Source organism: Podarcis muralis, chromosome 10 (assembly GCF_964188315.1).
Source record: "Podarcis muralis chromosome 10, rPodMur119.hap1.1, whole genome shotgun sequence".
Classification (NCBI taxonomy): Eukaryota; Metazoa; Chordata; class Lepidosauria; order Squamata; family Lacertidae; genus Podarcis; species Podarcis muralis.
In genome coordinates this window covers 32,080,732-32,106,936 of record NC_135664.1, presented here as the reverse complement: position 1 = coordinate 32,106,936, position 26,205 = coordinate 32,080,732, and the positions used below count along the sequence as shown (strand labels likewise).

The window sequence follows — 26,205 nt, the reverse complement described above, 5'->3', positions numbered from 1 at the left end:
TCTGCCCTTTCTAGGACTGCCTAAGGCTGGCCCAGATCCTTCACCTTTGAGAGCAGTATGTGAAATAGAAGTATTGCTGAAGAACTTCATTTTATCCAGTAGTTCTTCTTTAATGCCCACCATTATTAAAAAATATTTTCTGAAAGGTATTTTAATGACCCCTTTTTTACCATCACATAATTTAATTTGTCATGTGCTGTCAACTTCACTGACAGACATAGTCTCCTCTTTCTTTAAAACTGTGTTTCCCAAACTTGGATCTCCAGCTGTTTTTGGACTACAACTCCCATCATCCCTAGCTAGGAAGATTAGTGGTCAGGGATGATGGGAACTGTAGTTCAAAAACAGCTGGAGACTCAAGCTTGGGAAACACTGCTTTAGATCATTCCCCACAGCTATAGGCTTAAGTATCACTGGCATTGATGCTAGAAGCTCAAATGTTCCTCTCAAGCAATTTAACTTCTGTAGGTTTCTGTCTGTGACTTTAAAAAAATCTTTTCGTTTGCAAGTTTAAATACCTTGACATACCTAGGGTAGGTATAGAAAACACCATCTTATTTTTGGGTGTCCCCATTTCTCTTCCAAACTTAATCACCTGAGTTTGCTATGGAAAGGACTGACCCCTTAAAACTGCAGTGATACAACAGTACTCATTTGAACAGTACTCACTTGAACTTAATTATTAATAAACGGCACATACTGTTTTACACATAACATATATTTGTAAACTTGTTCATGCAAAATTAGTGTGCACAACAGGGAACTGTTTACTCCCACACCTTTAAAAAGGACATGTTGGCATTTTTTAAACTGTGCCCAAGACCTCTGCACGATAATAAGTCTTACACAATTTTTAAACTGCCAGCCAAATCAATTCATGTAGCTGAAACAGAAAGACAAAAGTTATACAAAAACACAGTAGATTTTTATATCAAGAAAAAAGGAAAAGAAAAATCATGGTCACAAATTTTTAAACTTTTAATCCTAAACATTACAGGGCAAACAGATGTTGGAATCTATTTCCATACACCATGCGTTTTAACCTTTTATTTCTATTTAATGTGTGTCCAAATCCACTAAAACTTGAGTGGTTTACAACTTTTGAGTTATGGAAATACATATTTCTGGAATAAATGCTAAAAAAAGCAACAATGGGAAAAAAGCCAAACTGTCTCCATAAAGGTAAAATGGAACATTGTGAAGATTAGATACTTTTCTGTTTGTTTGTTTTTAACTTGTCAATTCAGTGCATCGTATGGTTCAAATTAATGGTTCCCATTCTGAGTATCTAACTAGTGTCCATTGATTCCAAATTAGTGGACGACGAATCTTTCTGGATGCTTTCAAAAATGGCCGCAAGCTCGGGATTAGAGCTTATCTGTGACTGAAATTCGCTCATCAGTGGACTCTTCTCTGCTTCTGGAATGGTTAATAATGCTGCTACTGCTCTCATGGCAGATCGCTTCAGTTCATCTTGCTTTTCAAATTCCTGCTTCACAGAATTTGCTTTTACCTGTTTAGTTAAAAAAGACACATATTATATAAATTCAACAGTAAAATCTATCTAGAAAGCTATTCAAATGTACGCATACCCACATCAGATAGTATGTCCACTTGCTGAGCTGACAGCAGAACAGAGAACACTAAACAAGAATGCATGAAATGTCTAGTAGTAGCCTTACGTAATAGTGGCCAACTTAAGAGATTCACTAACTACTGAACCACTACCCCTGACAACATTGTCTAGACAAGCCTCAAGATTAAAGCAAAAGTGCCATCATATAGCCACAAAAGCACGCTGTTAGAAATCAGGCTTCTTTCTTCTATCTAAAGCACACTTCTTGCTTTTGCTTCAATCAAGACTATTCCTAGGTATAAACTGAAATAATAACTGAAAGTTTCTTAAGGTAACACATGGGTGAAGAAACCTCTGAATGGGCAGGACCTCAAACTACATATGAAAGCTGCTTACAAAATATGATCAGAGAAAAAACTGGGTGAAATAGAGAAACAGCATGTTGAGAAAGAATAGTGGCTTCAAAAGATTATCTTTCCAAGACGGAGTCTGTGACCAAAGTAATATATATATATATATATATATATATTTGCTTTCGTAGATTTTCACGGGTACAGGAATGCAGGTTTTGGTGTCCTCGGGTATCTTCCCGTGTAAAAGTTGGGGTGTCTAGGCGACGTTTCGACGAGGTCTCACTCGTCATCTTCAGGCTGGTGCTTTCGGTGCTTTCGGCTTCTTGTTACTTCAGGCTGGTGCTTTCGGTGCTTTCGGCTTCTTGTTACAGGCTGGTGCTTTCGGCTTCTTGTTACTGGAACAGAGCTCTGTTCCAGTAACAAGAAGTGAGAGTGAGACCTCGTCGAAACGTCGCCTAGACACCCCAACTTTTACACGGGAAGATACCCGAGGACACCAAAACCTGCATATATATATATATATATATATGAGACTATGCTTTACAATTATCCTGTAGGCTAATTCAAACCAATTCAATTCACACAATACCTTGGTTGTACATGTAGCACGTAAGGGTTCAACCAGTCTATCCAGCCTCTGCAAAACTGCACTTGGACATAGGGTAGACAGTCTCACCAGCATCAAAAATGTTAGCATCTGGTTAAGAAGAAATAAAAATTGAATAAATAACAAAGTATCAGAAAATCTAACTGTGACTCTACAAGTATAGGGAGAAAAAGCAGTATCCAGAATCCATATTCTCTTGACTACTTTTTGATGTTTCTCTACCACCAAACCAATCATTTGAATGTTTTCTTTATTAGTCAAAATTCATGCTGAACTGGAAGCAATTGCTTATCAAAACTGGTAATATGCTGTAATTCATATTGTTGGAAGCCTCTGGACTACCAATGGCTATTTCCTGTAGAAGGAATCCTCTTTAAGAAAAGCAGTTTCCATATAATAGCACAAAATCAGGGAAAAGAAAAGCAGCAGCAGATTTCGCCTTCCTTTGCTTTGCTGTCCCCCCCAGGTGCTCCTCCAGAGCAGACTGTGGTGGTGCAGGGAGGCTGGACAGAGGAGAATAGGAAGGGGAAATCATGTTCGCGCAAATAGAGACTTGTTGAGCAAGTGGGATAACCACAACTGTCTATCACACTGACAAGGAATTAGGTGCCCTACTTTGAGGACAGAATAAAAGGTAGGAAAAGCTTTCATTAATTTTTGTACAAAGCCAATACCACCTTCCCATGTTTTGTTTTGTTTTACTGTTTTATTGCAATTGTTCAGCAACTAGCTTAGAAATATCTGCATCCGTATATGTATATGCATATGTATATGTGTGTACAAATACACATATAAACAAATAACAACCACTAACCTTAATATCATAGTGATCCTTCAAACCATCTTCCACATGGTTTAGGAATTCAAAGATGTCTAGCCTATCAAGGCAGCTATCGAGAAGAGTGTACATACACTCAAAAGCTGCCTTTCTAATGTCAAGACCATCATCAACTGTATGCTTAAATGGACCCATTTCAACCTGCAAATCAGATCAGAAATTGTTAAACGCACTGAAACATATGTTCTTACATTTGCCTAGCTTTTATGATATACATCTTTTGTGTATGATATAAAATAATAACTTGCATCAAAATCATTTTTAGCATCAGATATAATATCAACATGGAATTTCCCTTCACAATTAAGAGTAGGTTTTGCATTTCAAGTTACACTCTGTATGCCCACAATTCTGCAGTAAGATGAATCACATTAAAATTAAATTGGAGCTGATTGTATGGGAAAACCTATATGACTTGTGAAGATTCTGGGACATGACTCATTTGGCTTGGCTCCCTTTGTAACAATGCACGTAGTGAACACAAAACATTTTGCATTGCTCTTTATTCCAGTAGCTCAATACCTTCCCTGTATTTTCATTTCTGGTACTATGAAAGATGTTTATTGAAATTCGTTACAATGTGGCAGTTTTCAAATTATATTTCATGTATGTTCCTCACTCAAGGTAAACTTATGGTCTCTCTTAACTCATATCATCATATAAAATATGATGAGTTTCTTCAATAATTCTAGGTTAAAGCACTCATATGCAAAACTTTCCAGAAGGACTCGGCTTTAGTTAGCCACCTAATCAGTACAGAAAACAGTTGCCTGAACTTGCACGAGGATTTGAATACAAAAAAACTTAAACAGAAAACATTAGCTATTCTGAACACCACTGCTTACTCACCCTGTAACTTGAGTGGATTACATACCTCTCTTATTAGTTCCTTTCTCACTTTTGTTTCATTATAAAGATGTGGAAGCACAGTATCTAAAAGGTCCCTTATTAGTGATGGTTTATTGTGTGCTGCTGAATTAAATGTTACCAGAGCTACTCGTCTCACATTCAGATCTGGATCTTCCAATGTTTTCAAAAAGTCACCTGCAATCATTTAAAGAAAGTTAACAGCATATGCTCCTGTTCAATATTTGCCACTTTTGAACTTCCCACTAGCTTCTCCCTGCCCAACTGTTTGTAAAAGGCGGGGCCATGAATTAGGAGAGGTTGGATTAGTATGTCATCTCATGAAAAAAATGGGCTACAGGTGACAAACAACAATACACTCACTATAAATAAAAAGTGAGTCTCACTTTCCTTATACATTTCCTCTTACAACATGTTGCAAAAGCATAACCGTACTTTGTACTAACTGGTTTGCCTACATTTTTGTGAAATACGGCAGCAATTATCATTCCAATGCATATTTACCTTTTGAACAACCAATTTACTTTGTTAATTCATCAAGTTTGTGAGAAGTTTTTGAGAACTTCATGTGTACAGTGGTACCTCGTGTTACGTACTCAATCCGTTCCGGAAGTCCATTCGTAACAGGAAACCACTCGTAACGTGAGGCGCGCTTTCTCTAATGACGCCTCCCGCTACTGCCACACCGCGGCTTCCGCTCACATCCCAGGGCAAAGGTCACAACAAGGGGCATCTACTTCCAGGTTAGCAGAGCGTGTAAGGGGGACGGTACATAACTCGAGGTACCACTGTACAATCTTCCCCCACCCCACTTCCTCTATGAGTGGCATAATTAAGCAAATCTGAAAACTGCCACTTTCAGTTTTCACATTTCATAGTCTCAGACAGCCCTGTTTCAGGACTTTAAGAAATTAATTCTCCAAATCTAAGGGGAAAGCATGTTTCAAAGAAACCATACAGGAAATGGAAAACACAAATAAGACAAACCAATGACTTTAACAGGAATAAGATTTTTTCCAGCTACCATATCAGAAAGTATCCACTTTCCCAGCCACAAAAGGCTGGGGGTGTTTTTTTTAAGACTACGTACAATTCAATGACTCCACAAAAAGCCTCATTCATGGACTGCAGCGATTATACAGCACCTACACAACCCATTCTCAACTTTTATTACAGCATCTTTGAGCGAACATTTGTTGTGCTACACTATTATTGGACATAGCTTTGAATAAATTTATAGACAACACAGAAATCAATGAGCATGTTTAAACAAAGAGTTTGCTTTAAGCTGGGAGAATCCCTGCTTCCATTTAAAAGGGAAGCATTATCCTTTGCTAGGAAAATCTCAAGTACTTGAGTCACCCTCTTTTTCCCCAGACCTGAAAAGGCTACATTTGACACCGGTACCTAGAAAATACTGACCTTTTAAAACACACATGCACACATGGAAGAAAGTATGTCATCTCAAGGTAAATTGCACTGCTTGAAATGATTGCAATTTCACTTACCTATACAATTCTTTAATAATGGGTCTATGGGCTGTGGATGGTCAGAGATTGTGAACTTCACAGCAGTGACCACTGAACTTCGAGCATATGATGATCCTAATAACAAAAAGATTAACCAGAATGCTTGAACAATGTCCTCATTGTCCCATGCTGTAGTATGCAATTAATAACAATGACAACTTTTTAAAATACTGGTATTTTATTAATACATAATTCATCCTGTAGCATTTCCCTTAGTGGGGATTCAAAAAACTACTTACTACGCAAATGAATCACACAAACCCAATTAATATTTTTTTTCAACAGCTCCCCCCCCCCCCACCATGCCAAATTACAAGCAGAATTTGAAAGGTTCCTAATGTTAAATTCAAAAGCAGTTTACCACGTCACAGGGGGCAATCACTCCGGGTAATTAAGAAAAACAATATAAACAGGTCAGATCTCAGAGGGCTGTCTCCAACTAAGTCAAACATTGAGTTGGCCTACTTGAAATCAAAGGACTTCAGTTAGTTGGGTCCATTAGTTTCAGTGGGTAAGACAAATGCTGCATACAATCCACTGAAATCAATGGACTTAAATTGGTCAAGCTGGTATACTTGATGGAACACAAAATTAGGTTCTATGCATGTTAAGCCTAGTCTAGTGTGTATTATAGTAGCAGTTCTGCTAAGAACCACCCCCTTTCCGAACTGAAGCTGTCAGTTTAACACAACAGTTTTACAGATACACTGCAGGAATGTCATGGGGTTCAAGTTGTTAAAAACATTCCAAGTTGAGTGTAAAAAGTTATGTATTTTAAGATAGCATGTTGTGATTAAACATTTAAAACAAATATCTCAATAATAGCAGCATTGCCAACTTCAGTCAATCCTCAATACATTGTTTCCTTTTTTCTAGTTACTGTTTTTATAACTCTCTTTTTTGTTTTTATGTAATTCATATCTAGCAAGTTGTTCTGGGGACACATTGAACGGTGAAGTATATCCAACAACAAATAATACTAACTTTGGTTTTTTTCTGTAGGCAAATAATGAATTTTGTGCCTTTGGCATGCACACCCCAAAGCAAAGGCCTATTAAACAGTTTCTAGAGAAGCTGATTAATCATGTTTCAAATAAGAAAATAAGTTAGGAGCAAGCATAGACTTTTGGCTTGTCATATTTAGACAATGGAAGCACTTCATCACACCAAGCATAGCTAAGCTATGGATTCTGTAGTGATAGCCACCAACTCTGATGTTTTTAACTTCGCTCTTTCTTCAAATCGCTCAGGTCAGTGTACATAATTATCCCCTTGTGAAAGAAGTTGAGAAATGGTGACTAACCCAACATCATCCAGTAAGCTTGATAGCCAAGTTAAGATTTAAACTCTGGTTTTGTACTCTGCTTACTTTTATCAACCATATGGTTCTGCAGTATGATATAGGTAAGAACATAAAAAGGACCTTTGCTGGATCAGACCAACATCCTGTTCTCATTGAGATGTCTATGAGAAGCCCATAAGGACTTCACTTGCCTGCTTCTCATCCCCAAGAAGTGGTACAGTGATATACTGGCTCTGATACATAGGCATCATGACTAATAGCCACTCCACCATGAATTTGTCCAATCCCCTTTTAAAATGAATTTTATTTAAATCTGCAACCCTATTCCGAACAAAATTGGGCCACAGCAGCCACATAAATATGGTTTTGGACACCTTAGGTTTTCAGATTTTAATGTTTTGCTGAATTATGTACAGGTCCATTGGAACCTGACAGAAGGGACAATTTAACTTCTTTCTAAGGGCATTTGTAGTGGCTAAACATCTAACACTTCAATATTGGAAGAGGTCTACTCCCCATATCATACAGGGACAGAACTCAGCTGGTGACCTTCCAAAAGCACAAAAAAGATGGGAAATTATCTGATATCTGGACTCATTATACACATCTATTTGCTTGAATGTCTTGAGCACTGGCCTGAATCACTAACCATTCCCCCACCCCACTTGTATGAACAGAACGTATTGTCTTGGTTTTTATTATTTAGCTTATATTGTCTGACTTTGTTTGTTTCTGTTTGAATAATTCAATTAAAAAAATGGGCCACAGATCTACTAGAAATGTGTTCCACTAGGATTGTCTAGGCAGCAATGGCCAATTGTTCTATTACAATAAGAATTGTAGCACATGGAATTAGCAAACCTTTTTCGCTAACGGTAGGCTGAAGACTTCCTGCCCTTGTTTTTCTTTTTATCTCCATAAGCAATCACATAGCTAAAATGTCACCCAGATGAATCAAAGATGATCACAGACAAAAATGGTGGCATAGAATCAACACCTGGACATAAAGGGTTTCCACAAAAATATATGGACAAAGGTAATCTAATTGCTATCGGTCAGTATCAATATCACTTTTGGCAGGACAATATTAAGTAGATCATTTCTGTGTAATATTCTTTGTACAGTGCTTTTAAATTGGTCTCAAAAAATCCTTATAATACTTCCCTCTTAAGTGGGTGACATTTTCTAATTATTGCCCACAAAACATAACTTAGTTTCAGTTTTTAAGAGTTACAATTTCTGTTTAAGTCATGCACTGAAGAAATCCTTCTCTTCTATCAAATCCATAATCAATTTACTCCAGTCTGAAACTATTACAACTGAATAGGACCATTCTGGAGAAATTAGTTGTGGGTGGTATCCCAACACAGTACATGAAGATGTTAAAAGTTTACAAACCTGAAAGCAAATATCCTTTAAGGCGCGGTAGCAGAGTCTCTGGGTCTATTAAAGTAAGCTTCCCCAAGCATTCAGCAACAACATTTCTGGTACCCTCTTCTGCACACTCACAGTGTTTCAGGAGCAAAGACCAGATGCTCTCCACATATGGTTTGAGGCCTTGCACTGTTGCGGAGCTAATTATCTCCTTCAAGGAATGGAGCAGAAGGTATTGCCTTTTAGGTTGACTTGTAATTTCTTGTAAGACAAATGGGAGGTACTCAGGAAGGTTGCCGACACTGATGCTGCCCAATGCGTAAGAAGCTGCTGATTTCACTTCTTCACTTGGAGAGGAGAATGCTTCCAATATTACAGATTTTAGCTCTATTTGTCCACTTAAGTCAATGTGGTGTCCAACTTCACCAAGAGAAAGCAAAGCAAGGAGACGGATGGAATCTGTTGACCTTGAGTTCTTAACATCTTGAATAAACTGACCTACTACTGCTGGTCCCTCTTTAGGGCATGCTCGTGTAAGGGCAGCTACACATTTGGCAATGGAATAATAAGACTGCTTGTGAGTAAGTGCTGTACTCTGAGAGTACACTGGGCCCGTTAACATACGCAATAAGTCCATATATCCTAAGTTACTTGTTCCAGTCACAACCAGAGCTTGGAAAAATTCTAGCATGGCACTAAGTGCTCCACCCTGCAATAATGGTGACCTCACCAGCCCAATAAGTTCATTCAGTATGGAGCCACTGATTTTCGAGAGAGAAGAAGGATAAACTTTAGCAAGGGTGGTCAGAAAACTAATGGCCATTTGTGACACATGCATATCACTCTCACTGATGAGAGGTGGAAGCTCATCCAGGACAGCATCAATCATAGCAGCTGTCAAGCTGTCACTGTAGTTTTTGATTAATATATCTAAAGCAGAAAGAGTTCCTAGTTTCAGAGCTCTCTGGTTCTTTCGGAGGAAAGAAGCAAGAATAGGAACACCTTCTCCTAGAACTGGCCTCAGATCTATCTTCAGCGGAGAACCAGCTATCAGAGTCAAAGCCTTCACAGTGGTTAGCCGAGTGATCTCGTTTTTTAGTCTCTCTAAGAAGATCTGAAGTGTACTAGGAAGGTCAGAGCCAAGATTGTCGCCGAGACTGCAAATGATTTGACCCATACAGGAGATTGCCCTCTCTTTTACTTCCTGGTCAATATCAGCAGCTTTGAGTCTCTTGATTGTACATGTAAACAAATCTTTGATGTAAGGGCTTGCATCAAAAGAAGAAGGCTGATCCAGAGGCCGAATGACTTTCACAAGCTGCTGGGTAACCAACAGCGCCTCAGATGTTATTTTATAAAATGGGTCTCCAACGCATGCCACAACAGGAGGCACCAATGCTTGAACATGAGGGTGAAAAACTTGGGGGGTGTGATTGCAGAGGATCACATACAAACACGATAAAGCATCTATCTTCAGATTAGAAGAACTTGATTTGTCGTTCAGTGAAAAAATTATCCCTGTAAGAAGAATAAAGAGTTAATTCACACAATTGTATATCTGAAGCACATTCGCTGATTTAAAGCAGGTACAAACCAGTAGGTTTCTGAACTTATACTTAAGTAGCGCAGAGATAGGAAAGGTGATTTGATGGTTTATCCAATATTTTTCATTAAGAGCAAATTTTTTGTCTAATTTTGAACCTCCTCTTGGCTCAGTTTTTTACTCAGAACTCAACCCAATCCCAGATTGAAACAGATTCAATCTAGGTTTCGCTTCTAACTGTAACCACACCAGCAATCCTTCTAAATCAGAGCTTCCTTGGGCCTGTTTCTGCTCTTTCATGCACCTAGCAGCCAAGCGATTTTACAATAGCTTAGCAGCAGTCACGCAATCTAAAACTTTTGTGCTAGTAGAAGAATATGGTTTGATAGAGAGAATGAAGCAGGGAGGACAAAATGATTCCTGGACCTAATCCTATTCATGTTTGGATGCTTGCCACCAGGTATTTTTATGCTTTGGATGCACACTGGTTTTTCTTGTTTAATGACACTTGCATATTGTCTCCAATCACAATAAAGGTCTACAATCTTGGTAAAAACAATTTGACTTGCATTACTCATTCCCTGATCCTGGTTATTTCCATCTCTCATACCATTTCGAATCATTATTCTGTATGCATTTTATATTTTATTTGAAACCACAGATAAAAAACTGCAAGCAAGTCATACCTTGGTTTTCAAACAGCTTAGTTCTGGAATGTTTTGGCTCCCAAATGCTGCAAACCCAGAAATGACCATTTGGAAGCCAAACATCCGTTGGGGCTTCCAATTGGCTGCAGGAGCTTTGGTTTTTGAATGTTTTGAAAATTGAACGGACTTCCGGAACGGATTCCGTTCGACTTCCAAGGTACGACTGTATTACCAACCATAACAGAAATATCAGTTATTCACATCTCTTCTATCTGAATATATTTCTCAAGGAACTCCAGTTGCAATGTACAGGAATAAATTCAATAGAGAACAAGCAAATGTACAGATACAGTTGTAGAAAGCTTGGTAAAATACACACACATAGTACACTGCATGAGAACCAAAATTCTAATAATATGCCACTTCTATGCAAAATATATAAGCATGATTCAAAGCACTACGAGATGTCAAAGTTAAAACTTTACAAAATGTTAAGATATATCTTTCATACCTGGGACAAGTACAGGAATATGCTGTGTGAGAGCCCCAGGCAACACATTGACCAACTCTGTTAGCATGTTAAAACAACACTGACGAGTCTTCACACTCTTCTCCTTCATCTGTTTGTGCAAGGCTTTAACAATGTTGGGAACCTGTAATTATTATATACTTGTTACAATGTTCAGCAGTTAGCATTTTTTATATATACAACCCGACAGGTTTTGTGTGATTCTTAAGTAAATATGAGGACCACGGACATTCAGACAGAAGTAAGCTTTTGGCACTTTGCAGAAAGCCCAGCAGATTTCAAAAATAGCAAAGATGCCTAAAAGTAGCACAAACAAGTATCTGCTCACATAATGGGGTTTCTCCTTCCTCCCTCCCCCAATAGATTTGTGGGCACAGAGGGGGCTTGCGGGGGGAGAAATTCTATGTCACATTATGAAAGCTGGCAGTCACCCTTCGGCATAAAAAGTGGTCGACAGCAGCACAATTCCAAAAGCTCTAGATTATAAAGACAGTAAAACTCCTAAACTTTCTAAAACACGTTGCTTTGAGGGAAAGGTGCAAATTAACGTTTTCCCCTTTCTCACGTCTATCCAAAGCAAACAATATGGCCTTTTATTTTACAAAATATCGAAGTTTTATCCACCAACCTGACTCTGAAGCATTGTTAAAGGAGTCTCTCCTTGTTCCATGGCATCCGGATCACAGAGCCAACTCTGCACAGGACGTGTTTGTTTTAAAAGAGACAGATATGCATGGAAAACATCTGCTTTTACGTTTTCCTCTCGTTCCTTGAATCTAGCAATTAAAGCAGGAGACACCGTCTTGTAGAACTCTGGTAACATTTCATGTCGCGTACTGACTACAGCGTCCAAGCATTTCGCAGCTGCACGTCTAACTTTCCAGCTCATGTCATCATCATCACTGTATTCATCATCGCTCCCTTTTGGGATGGGGAGGAAATAAAAGGTTTCTGTGTTATATATAAAATCATAACTAAAGCCCATAGATAAAAAATAAATAAAATTTATTATTATTATTAGCCTAGAGATCACTTTGTATTTTATTATTTGGGTATTCAATACAAATACAAACAAAGCATACAAGCAACACTAGGCAAATCAATCAATCTGACAATCACTGCTCTCAGGTAAACCTCATTAAAAGGAATGGATTTTTCTTGGAACATTCACTTCACTGAACATTTCACATCATTCCCCCATTAGTTATAAGTGCCAGATTGCAATTTACAATTTACAAAATTTGGTTACTCCCTGCTGGCCTCCAACGGTAAGAGGCAAATTACTTTCATAAAGACTGGGCTGGGGTGTCCTTTTCTAACAAAGCTCTGCCATTACACTATGAAAACATTTTATTTAGAATACTGCACTAATAATTGTATGCGCCATCTTTAGATACTTGAATATTTCAATCTTCACACAAGTTCACCTTGATCATCATCATCTCCCCCATCAGCATCCATAGCATTCTCATCTTCATCTTCATCATCATAATTGTAGTTGGGATCATATGTAAGGTACTTAAGACAAATGTTTATAATGGTAGTTACATGAGGATAAACTTCTTTAGGACATCTGCATAATAAGCATAACATTAATTAGGAATCTATTGAAAAGCATCACTCAGTATTGCTACATGACTGAACTGGGTCTATCAGCAAAACTGTATAGAGCAATGGTAAAGTAATATATAAGTGGTTCTCTCTGGCCAAGCTAGTGAAGAATCAAGATTTTCAGGATAAAATGGGAGGGCAGGGCTTGTGGGTGGCAATCCCAAGAGAACCAGAGTAATCTGGGGAAAGTGACCCAAATGAATTTATTCTGTGCTTATCAATGAATCAAATGAATTTCTTATGATTTTGGCACAGTCAGCACTACTTCCCAAGCCAAGTCCCAAGTAAAGCCAGTGCACAACGTGCCATCTCTTCTCAGTGCCCTTTCTAGGGCAACTTCCTCTCATTTAGAGGTGTGCGTGCCAGGAACATCTAACCCCAAAAGGGCTGGATGTTTAGATGCCCATTCCCACTCTGCTACAAAGCAACAGAAGCAACTGGGGGAAGGGGCAGAGAAGGAAGAGTGGCAGGGCAATGGAGGATTCTGATTCTGAGGTAATCCCCACATACTATTCTAAATTACATGGAAGATCATATTTAGCAAAGAATTCCTGTGCAGATGTTTTCATCACATATTAGACAGAATCAGACTCTGCACATGTTCACTGCAACTGAGGCTTTGGGGAAACGTTACTTTGTAGCACTGGAACATCACAAGGACTAGGTTTAGCTATATTTATGTACCCTGTGAAGTGGTGATTTGAACAGAGACTTTTAAGAATCCACTTCTCAATAGCTGCATTATTTATTCTAGGGAGATGTTAGTTGCATTAAAGTCAAAGATAGCAATGCAAGCAGTAAAAAATTAATTTCTACCAATGACACTCAAAATATTGTGCAATTTAACAATTTAAGGGTTCCCACCATGCTTTACCAGAGCCTCTTCTCAGTACCTCTAAAGCTTGCTTTCAACTTATTTCATAGTGTTAAGTTAACCAGGAAAAAACAAGTGCACCTATTACCACCTTACCTCCTAACAAAAGATTCAAATGCTTGAATGCAATATTCTCGAAGCTCATCATCATCTACATTACAGAATTTTACTACCAAAGGGATAATTTTTTCCAGGTATTCACCTGACAACAGAAAACAGAAACAGTCATTCATGGGGAACGTTTAACATTTCATGTGAAAAATAGGAATATTTCAATAATATGCAAATTTATTTACCTATTCTATGACCTGCTTGCCTACTGATGGCAGCAATACACTGTATATAGGTCCTTGTTGTTGACATGGAATCGTTTTTAGAAAGCTCTGTCAACAGATGCTCAATGAGGTCAACAAACACTATGTTTCCACAACTCATAACAAGATGACCAAGAGCAATGATGGTTCTTTTTCTCACAGCAAGCCTTGGACTAGTCAGCTGAGGAAGCAGGCATGTCAGAATAGAAGGATGGAAGTTAACGAGCAATCCTCCTTGCCTTAAAACAGACAAAAATTAAGTTAGAATAAAACAAATTTTATTGTCCGGGCATTTCCATTTTTTAAATTTTATTTAATGGCATTTGTAAGCCACTTAATGATAAAAACCTCTAAGTGGTTTACATAAAATAAAGTATAGACTGAAATTATCAATAAAGGTCAAGAGTTACAAACTAACATATATATCACGTCAGCAGTTATATTAAAATACATATCAACAGCTGGATTGGCTTGCCTTAACAAAAATGTTTTTAGCAAGCACCATAAACAGTACAGGAAAGGGATTTGCCTAAAGTCAATGGTGAATGGAGTATTGGTTCTGCCAAACTAAAAAGCATACTTCCTACAAGTGCAGCATGAACATTATGTGGCACTTGTAAAAGTGCCAATTCTGTAGACATCTATAAGGTAAGGCAATCCTTCTAGTATACTGGTCCCAAGCTGTAATGACTTTCTATACTAGTAGCAACACCTTCAATTTGGTCTGGAACAAATTGGCAGCAAGCATAGATTTCTGAGTAACAGTGCAATATGTTGACATGATCTTACTCCAGGTTTTCCCCTAAATTTACACTTCAAAGCTTTTCCCTAAGTATCTCTTAGCTGTCTTTTCTCTATCCAAAATATCAAAAAGCTCTCTCAATTATTGAATATGGAAGCAATAATTAATGCAAATTCAGCTTCAGCATTACATTTATTATGCATTTAACAACTCTGGACTCATTCAGCTTCATTAACATTCTCTTCAATAAAAAGTTTCCAGACATTTGACCTGCATATGAACATTACACAACTTTTTAAAGGAATTATTGTTTACAAGCATTTTTAACATGCATGTTTACCTGCTTAGCATATCAGCCATGATGTCTAAGGCCTCTAACTGAACAGACACATCCTCTTGCTTGGCGATAGCGCTGGTAAGACGCCCAGTGATCTTTTTACAAACGTTAGCTGCTAATGCAGAACCTAGAAATAGGGAAACACCATAATAACATTTTGTCAGCATATATATATGCAATTTCACAAGAAACAAACTTGGTATGAACTTGAGCCATTTCCAAAACAAGTGTGGGTTATCTCGTGGTAGATTTATTAGAACCAATTATTGTGGGTAGCAGTGTTAGTCTGTGTTGCAGCAAAAACAACTAACAGTCTTGTGGCATCGTAAGGAGTAACAAATTTAGTATGACAAACTTTGATGGAGTAGAGTCCACTTCATTCTGATTACTGCCTAGTAATCTGAACTCTGGTAATGCAGGAAAACACACACACACATGCATACACCATAATCCAGTAAGAGCAATCCATGAGTAAAGCCCTCCCTGCATTCCTGATTATGGCTCAAATTTCACTGAGGATTATTTAGAAGCAGTATATTAGAAGAAACTAGCTAGTAAAGCAGAACAGCTGCATATATAAAGACTTCTATTACTGTTTTACAAGTGAGAATTTCAATAAAGTGTTGAACTCTTGGTTGCTTCTGTTGAGGATATTCCATTCCATTTCCATCCCCTCTCAGTTTTGTTTAATTTTTCTGTGAGCATTCTGTGCCCACTGAACATGGACAGTTATCATTGGTCTGTAATAATCATAACCATTACTTGTACCCTGCTGATCTGACAGGGATGCCCCAGCCACTCTAGGGGGCTTCCAACAGAATATAACAGAACACAGCAAAACATTACAAACTTTCCAATACAGGGCCACCTTCAGGTGTCTACGGAAAGTTGTGTAATTGTTTATCTCTTTGACATCTGATGGGAGGGTGTTCAACAGTGAAGGTGCCACTACCGAAAAGGCCCACTTAATTTTTCTCTCAATATTTTTTATACTTCTGTAAAACTTGCCCCCCACCAAAAGTGTGTTTGAGCTACATAAACAATAGCATTTGCACCTCAAGATTATATAAAGGGAACACTGTTACTGTAAAAGTCAAAGTAAGGTACTTTCTCAAGCTTTTAATTTGTAATTTGAACTTCATTGTATGTGTTTCTTTCACAGACAACACTAATTACACAGAAACTCAGTAGTAGCACTCCTTTCCTAAACAACTAGCAAAATCAGGATCCCAAACTGAAGGCCATTAAAAATAAAATCAGGCTGAACTGTGGATTTTTGCAGTTTGGATTCAATATGTTCTATTTATTTCCATTATTTTCACTTTTCTAAAAGTACTGTCACAAGTAGTCTCAGATTAAAACCAGACTGAACGACTCTTTTCCTTGAGGTGAGGATTCATATTTAACTTAAGTGGTGAAATTTAAAACACTAGTTTCAGCGTTAGCCACAACAGGAGGTGAATTACTCCCAGAAAAAAATGTTTGTACCTTAAAACTTAGAAATATTTTTGTATAATTCTTGGTATGATCAATAGCTAGCATTAACAAGAGCCGGTAAGCAGCAGAAGAGGATCAGGATGAATCAAAGGGGCCAAGAAGAACCTTCAGTTGGACAGAGTGGAATGAGGTACAAAGTTGCTGACCCAGAGGCCCACTGAATTACGGCAGGCTGCCATCCTTGTGAAACTTCAAATGTTACATAGCGAAAGCATCAATTACACCACACAACCTTGCTGGGGGAAATTAACTACGACTGTAGCACAGTCTGCACATTTGCAGGCATAAATCCTGGGCCATGCTGCACAACATAATGGTGTTACAGAATACCATACAAAGAACCTTAACCAAAGACCATAATATGTCCACCAGCTTTAGTTCTTGAACTCCTCTTGTCTCTTCTCCAAACACAAATACCCCAGCTAAAAATCAGAACACAATAAGAACATCTAAGGGCAAAGATTACCATTCCCCCAACGGCATCAAAAAAATCTTTTATCTCCAAGTTAAGTAAATCTTAGTGTTAGCTAGAATTCAACTGAATCCAATTTCATTAATCAATATCAAACTAGAAGAGAAATGATTAAATATAGAGTAGTAGAAATTACCACTGGAAGCAGGAGGAAGTTCTCCAATGACTGTTTTAAGGCCAATGCTTGAAATATCACGTAGCTGCTCTTTATCAGAAAGCATGTTAGTACAGAGGGTATCTACAATTGTCTCCACTTGGTATTCTTTCACTTTACTCACCAGGGGCCCAAGGCTGTAACGAAACCAAAACAGCATTTAATACACTTTAAAAACTGATTCATCACATCTAAAATGTTAGAAATTCACTTACCTGTACACTCGTACCTTGGTTGCCGAATGCCTTGGAACTTGTTTCGGCTCCTGAACAATCGAAAACTGGAAGTGAGTGTTCCGGTTTTCGAATGATTTTCGGAAGCTGAACATCTGGCGCGGTTTCCGATTGGCTGCAAGATGCTCCTGCAGCCAATCGGAAGCCGCGTCTCGATTTTCAAACAGTTCCGGGAGTCGAATGCACAGACAGGTCAATCTATGGTAACCTGCATTCGGGCAAATATAGTTTTATAAAACTTTGTTATACAATTACATGTAGAGTAGCTAAGTAGTAATTACAGGGACCGTTCCGATATTAAGATGTATGATCAAGTGATCATCCACTCCACCTTTGGCCTTCAAACAGATGGGAAGGCATGAAATACAGATCTCTTCAGATATTTATAAAAATATGAAATGTGTAGAAAGAGTGAATACTATCTTTTTTTCTTTGAGAGTCAACTAATGAAATTGACCAGCAGGAGTTTCAGAAGGAACAGCAATATTTCACTGACTAATATTCACAGTACCAAAAATGTAATCAAATAGGAAACAAGAATATGATCTGTCTCCATTATACTCTGCTGGTGATCTTCTCAGGGACATCAAACATGCATTTTATGGAGACAAAATGCTGGACTAGACAAACAAAGCAATTCTTATATGCTCAATATAGAATCGAGTCAATGCATAAGAATTTAAAAACTCTAATCACAGACACATACATACCATTTGACTGCTAAATTTTGTACTTCACCATTTTTATCTTCCAGCAACTTCAGAATCATTTTCACAACCTTCCTTTCACTATCATCATCTAACTTGATAGAATCTTTCTGTAGTTCAGTCATCAAGTCATTTGTTGCCATAAACCTATACAAAAGAAAAGGCAATTCAATTTGTATACTATAGCTTTACAGCACAATCTAAGTTAATGTTCTCCACAATTCATATTCAAATGGGCTTACATTAAAAACCATATCAAGTGTATACATTTGACTTGCAACTTGCACAGGGGTTACATTCTGGGGATGGCACGTAAATCCAAAATTGCAGTGTTAAAACAACCCCAGAACTGACCCATGCAAGCATCCTTACCTTCCCAAAGCCAGCACCAAAGCAGGTCTCACCCCGCCCCCCATCAATGCAAGGAAGAGCTTTTAGCTCTCTGCCTTACATACTTGGCTCTGGAAAAGCTTTGTGTAGCGAGAACTTCTCAGAGCCCCAAAAGCAAGGCAGAGTTTAAAAGCTCTTTCCACACTGGGTTTTTGTGTCACAGAAAGAACTTTTAAGCTCTCCACCTTGCCTCCATTTAATTTGTGTGGTGTCAGCTGGCTGATCGCCAACTACGCAAAGCTGTGATTGCGGAAATTAAATGTGCACAAATGACAACTCGACTGTATTCCCATCCCCCCAAGTTCACTAATGTAAAAAGATGGGCAGATGACTTTTGCAGATTCCCCCTCCTCACTGCAGCCACTTGTGTCCCCAACAAACCCTGATCCAAAAGGCTGAGAGGCCTTCCAGAATGGCATGAAAGGTGGTGCAGGGGAACTTGAAGCAGGAAGGGGGAAATCAGTAAAAATCACCTCTCCTACTCTAACATTATAGTGGATGCTTCCACTGAATCAAAAACCATTCCATAAACAGAATGGTAGCATTAGATGTCTTTCATAACTAATAAGCAACATGCTACTTTTGAATATTAGAATACTAGGGTGCAAATATTTTAATAGTAGTTTTAATAGTATCTGTATCAGCAGCTTTTAATAAATTTGTAATATTTTATTACATTGAATTAGTTATCATATGCAATAACTTTATGCTATAACATAGATAGGCTCTAGAGCACAGTTCAAAGGCACATGTTGTAATAACTTTGCTAACACTAAGCAAGTTTGGAAGGGTGAAACCGCAGAACTCTATACCCACCCTGAGACCTATAAGTATTAAGCAGTTTGGAAGGGTGACACCGCAGAACTCTATACCCACCCTGAGACCTATAAGTATTAAGCAGTATACAAATTTTAATGAAATAATGAAAATAAAATAATAATAAGCCTAATGAAATGCATATTATAAATGTAATAAATAACAGCTGCACAGAATATTGGAAACAACTTTATACTATGTCATGAACAAAAGATTGTTATTGTTTTCTGTGGTTTTTATTAATGGAGACTTGGTCAACAAATATTACACAGGGGTCTTCTGTTTCCCTCAACACTCACTAGCCTGGTCACCCCTGTACAGCAGGAGTAGCCAACACGGTTCTTCCAAATGTTCTAAACTACAACTCCCACCAGCCCAGACAGCATGGTGAATTGTGAGGGATGGTGGGAGTTCCAAACCATAATGTCTGGAAAGCACTGTGTCAGCTACCACTGCTGGTGCGTGCTTTTTGCTCTTTTGTCTTAAGAGAGATTATTTTGTTCTTAAATGATGACAGCTACTGAAGCACTGTTTTTTATACATCTTAGCATAGCAACTGTCTGAAGTTTTGCAGGTAGGTAACGAAAACACCAGCAGCTGGCTTCTGCTTGTCGGGTTTTGTTTTATGCATATGGCTTTAACACAACGCTTCTCAAAGGCCAGGAGAGGATGGCAAGTGTAGTGGGAAGATTCAAGGACAATCAAAGAAACATTTAAACATTTCAGTGTAGTATTATATAGTTTTTTTAAGTTGAAGAATATGAATAGATGTTGTTGCCATATTTTCAAAATGAGAACAAGAGCATCAAGTGATCCTGCAAGCTCATACCTCTCATCGCATTGGTATACATACTTAAGGTCAGTGCTTTTTTTCTAAAAAAAAGTTTGACTCAAGAAAACCACCATTTTAAAGTTCAAATCTGGAAAAATAAATACAGTAAATGGACAAAAGTACAGATTCACAAAATGTTTAGGGGTATGTGTACCCCTCCGTACCCTCTGAAAAAAAGCACTGCTTAAGGTACGTATGTAAGAGGCTCGTTTATAATTATAGTGGTACCTCGGGTCACAAACTTAATTTGTTCGGGAGGACCATTCTTAACCTGAAACTGTTCTTAACTAGAGGCGTGCTTTCGCTAATGGGGCCTCCCGCTGCCGCCAGCTCACAATTTCCGTTCTCATTCTGGGGCAAAGTTCTCAACCCGAGGTACTACTTCCGGGGTAGTAGAGTTTGTAACCACTGTATATTTTGGAAATGATTCATGTTCTTATGTAGCTGCATTGTTTTATACTTTATGGATGCCCATGATCATATTATAAAGTAGTTATGTTCTATGTTATAAATGAAGCAAAGCTAGGAGTTGCTTCTTTTTGTTTCCCAATGTATTTCTTATCAATAAAATTTTTTGTGTGGCACAAGCAAATTTTTATTCTGAAAGTGTAGCCCAGAGAAGAGTTTGTGAACCACTGCTTTAACATATTCATTGCAGTTTAATACAGTGACCAGCCATAAAAAAATTAAGTCCAATGACGGGGAAACCTGCCAGGGATGAGTTGGAGTCCAACATCATCTAGAGCAGTGTTTCCCAACCACTGCTCCGCGGCACACTAGTGTGCCGCGAGATGTTGCCTGGTGTGCCGCGGGAAAAATTAAAAAATTGAAAGATTTTTATTTTTTTAAGTCAAATTTTCGATTGGGGCGCCGTCACTAGATGACCCCTGGGGTTCCCTCCCTCCCTCCCGCTCTGTGCCTCCCTCCTCCTCCTCCTCCTCCTCCGGGGAGGCCCTTCCTGGCTCTCGGCCAAGGCTTGGCGGCTGCCACTCACTCACTCGCTCGCTCGCCCACCCGTCCCTCCATCCCTGCACCCAGCCTCTCCCCCTCCGTCCCCGGCGCGGGGGCTGCCGGGATCCGTAGTCCCCTCGCCCTTGGGCTCCGCGCCCGCGCGGGGTGCGCGAACTACGTTTCCCAGCGTGGCCTGGTGGGCCGGGCGTTTTGTTTGAAGCGCTCTTCTCCCGGCCATGGAATGAGCGCAGCGGCGACGGCCGGGCGGGCAGGGGCTCTTCCGCGCAGACCCCGCGCAGCCTGCCTGCGCCCCCCGGAGATTGGGCGGCAGGATGGAGCCCGGGGATCCCCGCGGAGGTGGAGCGGCGGAGGCGGAGGCTGCCCCCCAGGTAGGGCTGCGTCGGGGTTTTTTTATTTTTGCAATGCTGCATCCGTGCCGGAGGGGACGCATCGGACCGTGGGGAGACCCCTTGGCGGGCGTGCAAGGCAATGCATGCGTGCAGGCGTTGCATGGAGTGCAGTGCAATGCAATGGCAACGCGGCGCCCTGCATGCATGCATGCAACTTCCACCGGCGCTCCGGACTTGGCAGGTGAGGGGGGTCCCCAGTGGGCGGCAGAGAGAGCCGGGAGGGCGAAGGGGAGCCGGGGGGGAGCAGCGCTGCTCCCCGAGCCGAGCCCGGGGGAAACTTCGGCGTCGTTGCACCGGGTGTTGGAAGCGGAGGCTGGTGGGGGCCCCTCACCTGCAAAACCTGGTCGCCTCTCATATATTTCGTGCATTGCATTCATCGCCCGCTTTCTCCTCCAAGGAGCTCCCGGGGGCGCGCGTGGTTCTCCCCGTGTTATCCTCGCAACAACAGCCCTGCGAGGTGGGTCAGGCGAGTGGCCCAAGGGAGCACCCAGGGATTGTCCTGGCCAGGTGGGGTGATTTGAACCCTGCTCTCTGCCCGGTCTTCGTCCTCATTTAGCCCCCACATGTGCATGACTGTGCATGACTGAGGTTTTCCCCCCTCGTCTTGGCTATGGTGTGAGTCTGTGCTGTTAATTAATGGGGTTCTGCCTTCGGAGAAGATGAGCCAGCCCTCAAGGAGGTGTTTATGTAATTTGCTAGCAATTCATGTCCCTCCCGGCGTGACGCTGCGCGCTGACGTCACGGGGCTGTAATGGTGGTGTGCCTCGAGATTTTTTTCATGAAACAAGTGTGCCTTTGCCCAAAAAAGGTTGGGAAACACTGATCTAGAGTGTTACAGGTTTCCAACCCCGGTATTAGTCAAAATGTATGATACAAATCCAGAAAATAATTAAACAGCAATAAATAAATGGCAAGGCTGAATATATATTGAAGGCTGAATATATATTGAAAAACCTATCACCCGCTGGTTCTATATCCATAATACCAAGCAAGGGCAGGAATCCAATTTTGGCCACAAATATGCATTACTGAGTGCAAAACCACAAAACACATTAACTGCAAGTACAAAATGGCCATTCACATTTTAAGAATTAGATTAATTCTTCAGTATACCCATTTATATGCACATATGCGCCCCAACTGTGACAACAGTAAGAGATGTATTCTAAATAGATAGAAATCAGTGTAATGTGGAAAAAAGGCTCAATAAACAGAGCCACCAATCCAAATAATTATTCACCACTTGCTTTTCCTGGACACATTTCAAGGTCTGAGCCCTAAAATATTTACAAAATATTGTTGAAACTTTAAAGTTGATTATAATAGGGGATTTGCAATTTCTCATACTTTTACTCATTTTAAATTTATTAAAAATGTTTAAGTGCAATTCGACAGTGAAAACTAAGAGATGGTCGATAACAATTTGTATTAAGTCATCTTGCGTGTATCTTCAATGCACACAGTAAATTACTTGAAACTTCTTTCAAAGATATAGAATGTTTTCGTAGTATTAAAAATGTGGTTATGCAGCATTTATGGAAAACTGTAACAAACCTAGCTCCTGCCTTCAAAGCTTCATTTTTAAAAAGAAATCATGGAAAAAAGATGGCTCCATCATGCTGCTACACCTAGTACCACATGCCCCCGAGATGTACTGGAAACTCTGGAATCAATTACCAGCCCAAACATCATGATGTTTAGGAACTGAGTGAAGACTTTTTAAGAAGGCTTTCCCTGAGGTGTGACCCAGTGAGGACTGGGCGATATCAGGTTTTCAACATGGCAATATATCATCAGCTGAACATCACAATATATCACAATGTCTGAAATGAGGATGGAATTATGTAGAGGGAAAAGCCTGATCATTTATGGAATATTGATTGTACATCTGTAGAAATGCTTTATAGTTTTTAGAGTTTGTAGGAATGATTATATTGCTTTAGAGTTTGAATAAATGGCTTTATTGACTTTTAAGAAAAGTACTTTTAATATTTTACTTCATTTTTATATTCTTGTGCACTGCTTCAATTGTTTCCGGCTATAATGGTAATGGGTACAGAAAGTCCTCAATGTTCTCTTTCCTGGCCAATAGGAGTACAGTTTGAGCAAATGCCAAAGGTATGATCTTGAATGATTGCTACCTGTACCTCTTGACTCCAGTGAATAAAAGAAGCTGTTGGGATAAATGGTATTACATTTTCTCTCCCTTACATGTACAGGAAAATGCAAAACGTCCCACAGCAGCTTAGTGCATAGGTAAAACACATGCCATGTGAGATCATGTGTCTCTATGCTCCCACTTGTGTGAAAATACCCGCCTTCTACTCTTTTTGGAATTTATCAAGACACATTACTTTTACACTAATGTAACATACTAACCATAGGTAGCATTAATCAAAGATCACAAATAGCTTCGAACTCAAGCTTGAAAATGAACATGATTATTTAACATTACCATTTGTGCAAAAATAAAGCTGCTGCATTGTAGCAAGCTCTGAAAAGGAAAGGGTGGGGGGAGAGAAAGGTGTGTTTGAGGCCCATGGGTACGCTTCTGGTCCTCTATTCAAAGTTAGGAGGTCTGAAATAAATATGTGAAGGGGGGGCTTAGAAAAGTAGTGGTGGTGGGATTATAATAGGTCTCCCCAACTTTCCCAATTTCTTCCAGACCTTCACATCTCAACTAGGCCAGAACCACAAACCAATTACACAAAGAAGGATTTTTCTGACTGACATGAGGGCTGAAAAGGAAGCAGATGAAAGGCATACAAGAAGTTTAAAATACAGAGGAATATATCAACAGGTGAGCTGCACATTAATGAAGGAGCTCACAATGGCAAGTCAAATTATGGTGGAGTGACATCTTCAGAGAGTGCCTCTAACTAGCTCATATATGGTTCATTTTCAAGAGTGGATCAGCACTCATTCTGAGTAACGCAAAACAAACAAAATCAAACTAGTATGAAGATGTGACAAGTAACTTGGTTCATTAAACTGATGCAGGTGCAATACTTCTAATACCTTAACCAAACCATACAGAATCAGGGTTGGGACACAGGATTTTGCACTGCCTTACACAGGTGAATTCATGTTTCTATATTACCACACTTACAACTACATGAAACATGACAAATTCTTATACAGGAACAATATCTATGTAGTAAAGAATATGCAAAATGCATGTATGTGAATACCTTTTCTGCTACGCACATACATACATGTAAGACTACCACATGTATATCAAAGTACATTCTCTAAAGGAATTTTATAATACTAAGTTCATCTTTCACAAGGAATGTGAAACCACAAGAAGTTTGAGCCAATACTAAACTTTTGGCAAAAGTACTGCATGTACTGAAAAATAATATTTCAAAGGATCACCTATACTGCCTGATTAAGAATGTTTGTGTTCAATTTAATTCCACCTATGGCATTATGGATAAAAATTAAAACCATTTTGTTGGCCACATTCTTATTACTGTTATTTACTAATGAGGAATGAAAGGAAGCATGCTCTACCACACCAAAGAGAAAAACCAGTCTGTCTGCAACATTTTATCCATCTTCTGTAATAGAAACAGGATGTATAAAAACCAAATCACTATACTGTATAACAAATAACTAAAACAGAGCCAGTGTGTAAGCACAGAATCCAATGGGCCAATGCTGATGTTAAAAGTAATCCTTATGTACAACGCAATATTCACAGCTTGATACTCTCTGCACGTTTACTAGAAGTCCCAATGGTCAACAGCTTTTGTTCCAACTAAACCTGCTTTAAGGCTGCAAATACAGACTGCAGGGGAAAGAAGTCCACCTTACACGGCAACACGGACGAGCATAATGGGAAGTACAAAATGCCGAGCAGCCTCCGGGGCGCGTAAGAAACAACAAACTTGCGGGCAACTTTCCGAGGAAAAGCGATGCCAGTGCGGCCGCGCCAGGGCCTCCTGGCTCCCCTTCGCAGCCCTGCGGAGCACAAAAGGCACGAGCGGGGCTCGGCCTCCTCCTCCTCCTGCCCAACGGGCGCCAACCCAGGCCCGAGGCACGTTGGGTGCGGCAGGAGAACCGACGCGGCTGCGGTCTGGCCGGGGCAAGCCGGAAAAGGCCAAGGAGGCGGCGACGGAGTGGGGGGGGGGGAGATCGGTGACTCGGGGGTATGAGGGTGAGGAGGCTCCTCTTTCGCCTGGGCCGAGCCTGGAGCGGACTACCTGAGAGGCCTTACCTGAAGTCCTTGTCGCTCGACGTCATTTTCTCCAGCAAGTTGGAGATGTGGTACGAGGCACTCGCCATGTTGATGGTCCCGGTGGGGGCCGCGTCTCGCCGGCTCCACGTCGCCCAGTGCTGTGTGTGGCGGCGGCGAAGGGTGGGACGGGGCGGGCCCTTGTCTGGCGAGAGAGCGCGGCGGAGGCGGCGGCGACGGTTCCGCGCGGCGCTCTTCCCCGAGGCGGGGGTGGAACACGGCGAGGCGAGGCGGGCGGGGGGCGGGGAGGATTAGCGCGCGCGCCGCACGGAGGTCAGAACCATCGCCAGCGCCTGGCCCTCGCGCGCGGGAACAGCCAAAGGGAGGGCCGGGAGGAAGAGGGGGTGAGGAGGGAGGAGGAGGAGGGAGGAAGAACGAGAGCGACCTCTCTCTTCTCTCGGGCGAATGGAGGAGGAGGAGGAGGGCCCGACACCCGGCCGTCTGTTTGCCTCGCGCTCG

General features: G+C 40.3%; 1 protein-coding gene across 1 annotated transcript; it reads right to left on the bottom strand.

Annotated features, from left to right (window-relative positions):
• Positions 1–954: 954 nt before the first annotated feature.
• Positions 955–26,199, bottom strand: CAND1 (cullin associated and neddylation dissociated 1). Its single transcript, XM_028747830.2, has 15 exons — positions 25,729–26,199; positions 18,111–18,254; positions 17,150–17,304; positions 15,048–15,171; positions 13,948–14,204; positions 13,748–13,853; positions 12,594–12,739; positions 11,795–12,087; positions 11,149–11,290; positions 8,472–9,965; positions 5,750–5,845; positions 4,249–4,418; positions 3,351–3,515; positions 2,519–2,626; positions 955–1,513 (listed from the first exon to the last, which is right to left on the bottom strand). The coding sequence occupies exons 1-15, from the start codon at positions 25,794–25,796 to the stop codon at positions 1,289–1,291; spliced, it is 3,693 nt and encodes a 1,230-aa protein (XP_028603663.1). The 5' UTR covers positions 25,797–26,199; the 3' UTR covers positions 955–1,288.
• Positions 26,200–26,205: the final 6 nt, after the last annotated feature.

Coding starts and splice junctions, on each gene's coding strand:
- CAND1 (XM_028747830.2), bottom strand. CDS start 25,796: ATGGCGAGTGCCTCGTACCACATCTCCAACTTGCTGGAGAAAATGACG. Junction 12,740..13,747: donor TTTGAATCTTTTGTTAGGAG/GTAAGGTGGTAA, acceptor CTTATTATGCAG/ATGTCCTAAAGAAGTTTATC. Junction 2,627..3,350: donor AGGATCACTATGATATTAAG/GTTAGTGGTTGT, acceptor CTTCTTAACCAG/ATGCTAACATTTTTGATGCT.